The 2,871-nt window shown below is 42.3% G+C and overlaps 1 protein-coding gene across 1 annotated transcript; it reads left to right on the top strand.

Annotated features, from left to right (window-relative positions):
* Window positions 1–337: 337 nt before the first annotated feature.
* Window positions 338–2,366, top strand: TMPRSS12 (transmembrane (C-terminal) protease, serine 12; the record flags this gene model as incomplete). Its single annotated transcript, XM_009695063.1, has 2 exons — window positions 338–536; window positions 2,057–2,366. Coding segments are annotated over 2 exons (509 nt in total), but the record flags the coding sequence as incomplete, so codon positions are not given.
* Window positions 2,367–2,871: the final 505 nt, after the last annotated feature.

The following is a 2,871-nucleotide window of genomic DNA, read 5'->3' as shown; positions in this document are numbered from 1 at the left end:
CCCACCGGCGCATGAAGAACTTCACCTACCCCTAGGTCAGCTGAATTCGTAACGCAGCAGCGACCGGCACCCCCTTACCCTCACTGTACACAACACATCCGTACACCAGAAATACGTCTGTAACCAGAGGAAACGCACACCTTTCATGCAACCTAAGAAAACAGTCCAGGCATCCCCAGAAGCTGGGCTCCAGCCGCTAACATCAAAAGCCCTGCAGCAAGTAACACTGTAGATTAAAAAAAACCCAAACCCAAACAACCCCCCAATGTGCTGTGAGCGCACCAAAAGCTCTGTTTTTCAGTTTGAACAATGTAACTGACTCCCTTCTGTTTTGCAGAGTGCGGACAACGGCCGCTCTTAGACAGCATCTCAGGATCCCGCGTCGTAGGTGGACGCGACGCCCAGCTGGGAGCGTGGCCGTGGTCGGTTAGCCTCCAGATTCACCGGGCTGGCGTACGATTTGCACACATTTGCGGTGGAGTTTTAGTTAATGAGAATTCAGTACTTACCGCTGCCCACTGCGTTACACGAAGGAAGTATGTATTCACGCGTTACCTCTTTTTACTAACTATGAGGAGGGTGTAAGTGGATCAAGCAAAGCATCACCTGTGGTATCTCTGAACAGAGGGCAAATCAACTGGACGTAGACGGGCCGAGCTCTCACAGTGCAGAACCAATGTGCAGACCCAGACTATGCAACTCCTGTTCACTGACGCGGCCCCGAGGAGGGACTGGTGGTGGCTCTAAGGACCGAAGAGTGTCCCCTTTGTCACCTTTGCTGTAATGGTCGTGTGTGGTGACGGCTGCCAGCCCAGCACGGGCTGCAGAGTTACATCTTCATGCATCAAGAAGTCTTGGATATGCACTTCTGGCTTGGGCCAGAACAACCTTTGTTATTTTTCATAAAGGGTTGTTTGGTTTTGATCTAGGTGACACTGTTGTTAGGTTGGAGGCTTTTTCTTTTCATGGAGCTCTAACTTTTCTGATTAATAGATTTTTCTAAACTAGTAAAGCTCACTGGAAAAAGAAAATGTTGCAATATTTAGATCAGAAACATTACAATTCATTAGTTTTAACACTATTTCCATTTTTCCTATTTAAGAGAATGAACAATTTGGCACTTAACTTTTTTTTTTTTGGACAAAATATTGGTAATAACGCTCCTCAGAACAGGCTTTTTAATTGTACTTACAGCAATTCTGCTGCATTTCAGCTGTCTCATGACTGTTGTCTTTTCTGTAGTCTTTAACATAGTTGCAAAATCTGCAGACTAGTTCACGCAAGATGGAATGGACTGTGTTGACATAACCATGACCTGCGGGAAACTGAACTATAAAAATATCTGTACTTTGGAATTTTCTCATTTATCAGGACTTTGTTAGATCAGCTCCTTATTTCTTTAAATGTACTTTCACAAACATTAATTTAGAGAGGCAGTATATCGCAAATAAATCAAGTTAATTTTTATCTTACACTCTGGAGAATTTGGGAGGTGAATCTGAATTTTATAGCCTGCCCTTTGCTCATCACAGGCCAAATTCAATTCCCACTTAGTAAAGATTTTTTTCAACCTACTGGAATGGAAATTAGGTCTGAATGACTCCGGCCCTATTTCTAAATTTAATATAAGTTGATATTCATTATCTGTAACTTCTAGTTAACAGATTCCCAAATCTAGGTACAAACACAGTCTTTATAAGCACTGTGGGTATAAGCCTACCTCCTTTCTGCAAAATAAATCCATGTTTTTCCTCTTTTGAAAAAGAAGTATCTCCCAGGTGGCCTCTGGGGTGGGGTGGCAAGCAAAATCTGAGTATCAGCTTAAATCATTACTCTGAATTCACCTTAATGGCCATAACCAGCATTAGGCAGAGTGTTCAAAACAGACAATGGTAATTAGCTGAATTTGTTCCAGAAAATATGTACTATGGATTTTTCAAGGTATATTCCTAAAGGTGCATAAACCAACAGTAAAACAATCAGTTAAAACAACAATGCCTTCAAGAAACGTATTTACTTTAACATAATTGTAAAAAATACATGAATTGTGTCTTAGGGACCCGCGTTACTGGAGAGCTGTTTTGGGTGTGCATAACCTTTGGAAACATGGTCAACACACAGCAAAAAGAAGTATTAGAAGCATCACTGTGCACCCAGAATTCAAGACAGGAACACTGGAAAATGATATTGCGTTATTTGAACTTGATTCTGCAGTACGCTACAGTGACTATATTCAGCCTGTCTGCTTACCTCCTGCACACCTGTACCCCTACATTGAGAACGCAACAGAATGCTTTATTAGCGGCTGGGGACAGACAGCAGAAAAAGGTAAAAATCTGCTCGCGTTGTTGCTGATCAAGTCATAAGCTACGTAACTAATACCGGGTTCCAGTCTCTCAAGTTCGCCAAGAGAGAACTGAATTTGTTCAGGTTACAGTCTCATCACACGTCATCATTAAATCCTTCTGCAACTGAGGATCTGCTTTCAGTGTCTTTTCCATTGCAAGCAGATTAGATCTATGCAGGTGTAACCACAGGCATACATTTTCTAGCCTTTCTTCCAAGTGCAACACAAAAGAAGGAAAATAAACTAGCCTGACTTTCAGACTCACGGTACAGCTACTCAATGTTGTCCGCTAGAAACAGCTTTTTAATTGTCAAACAACAATTCTGATACTGTGCATTGTGAACTTAGGGGTCCCCGCATACTCTTGAACACCTGCACTCCCTCAAATTCTCTCTTTAATGAGCACAAACTTGCTATGGTGTCAGTTGGTGGTGTGCATCTTTCTTGTGCGGAAATTTCAAGGACAGCTGGGGATCATATAAAGCTTGTTTGATAAGCCACCTCTGGCATCTTGAGCAAGGCTA

This window comes from Cariama cristata, unplaced genomic scaffold (genome assembly GCF_000690535.1).
Source record: "Cariama cristata isolate BGI_N322 unplaced genomic scaffold, ASM69053v1 scaffold7722, whole genome shotgun sequence".
In the NCBI taxonomy this organism is placed as follows: domain Eukaryota; kingdom Metazoa; phylum Chordata; class Aves; order Cariamiformes; family Cariamidae; genus Cariama; species Cariama cristata.
Note: the sequence above shows the minus strand (reverse complement) of the source record. Positions and strands in the feature narration are given on the sequence as shown.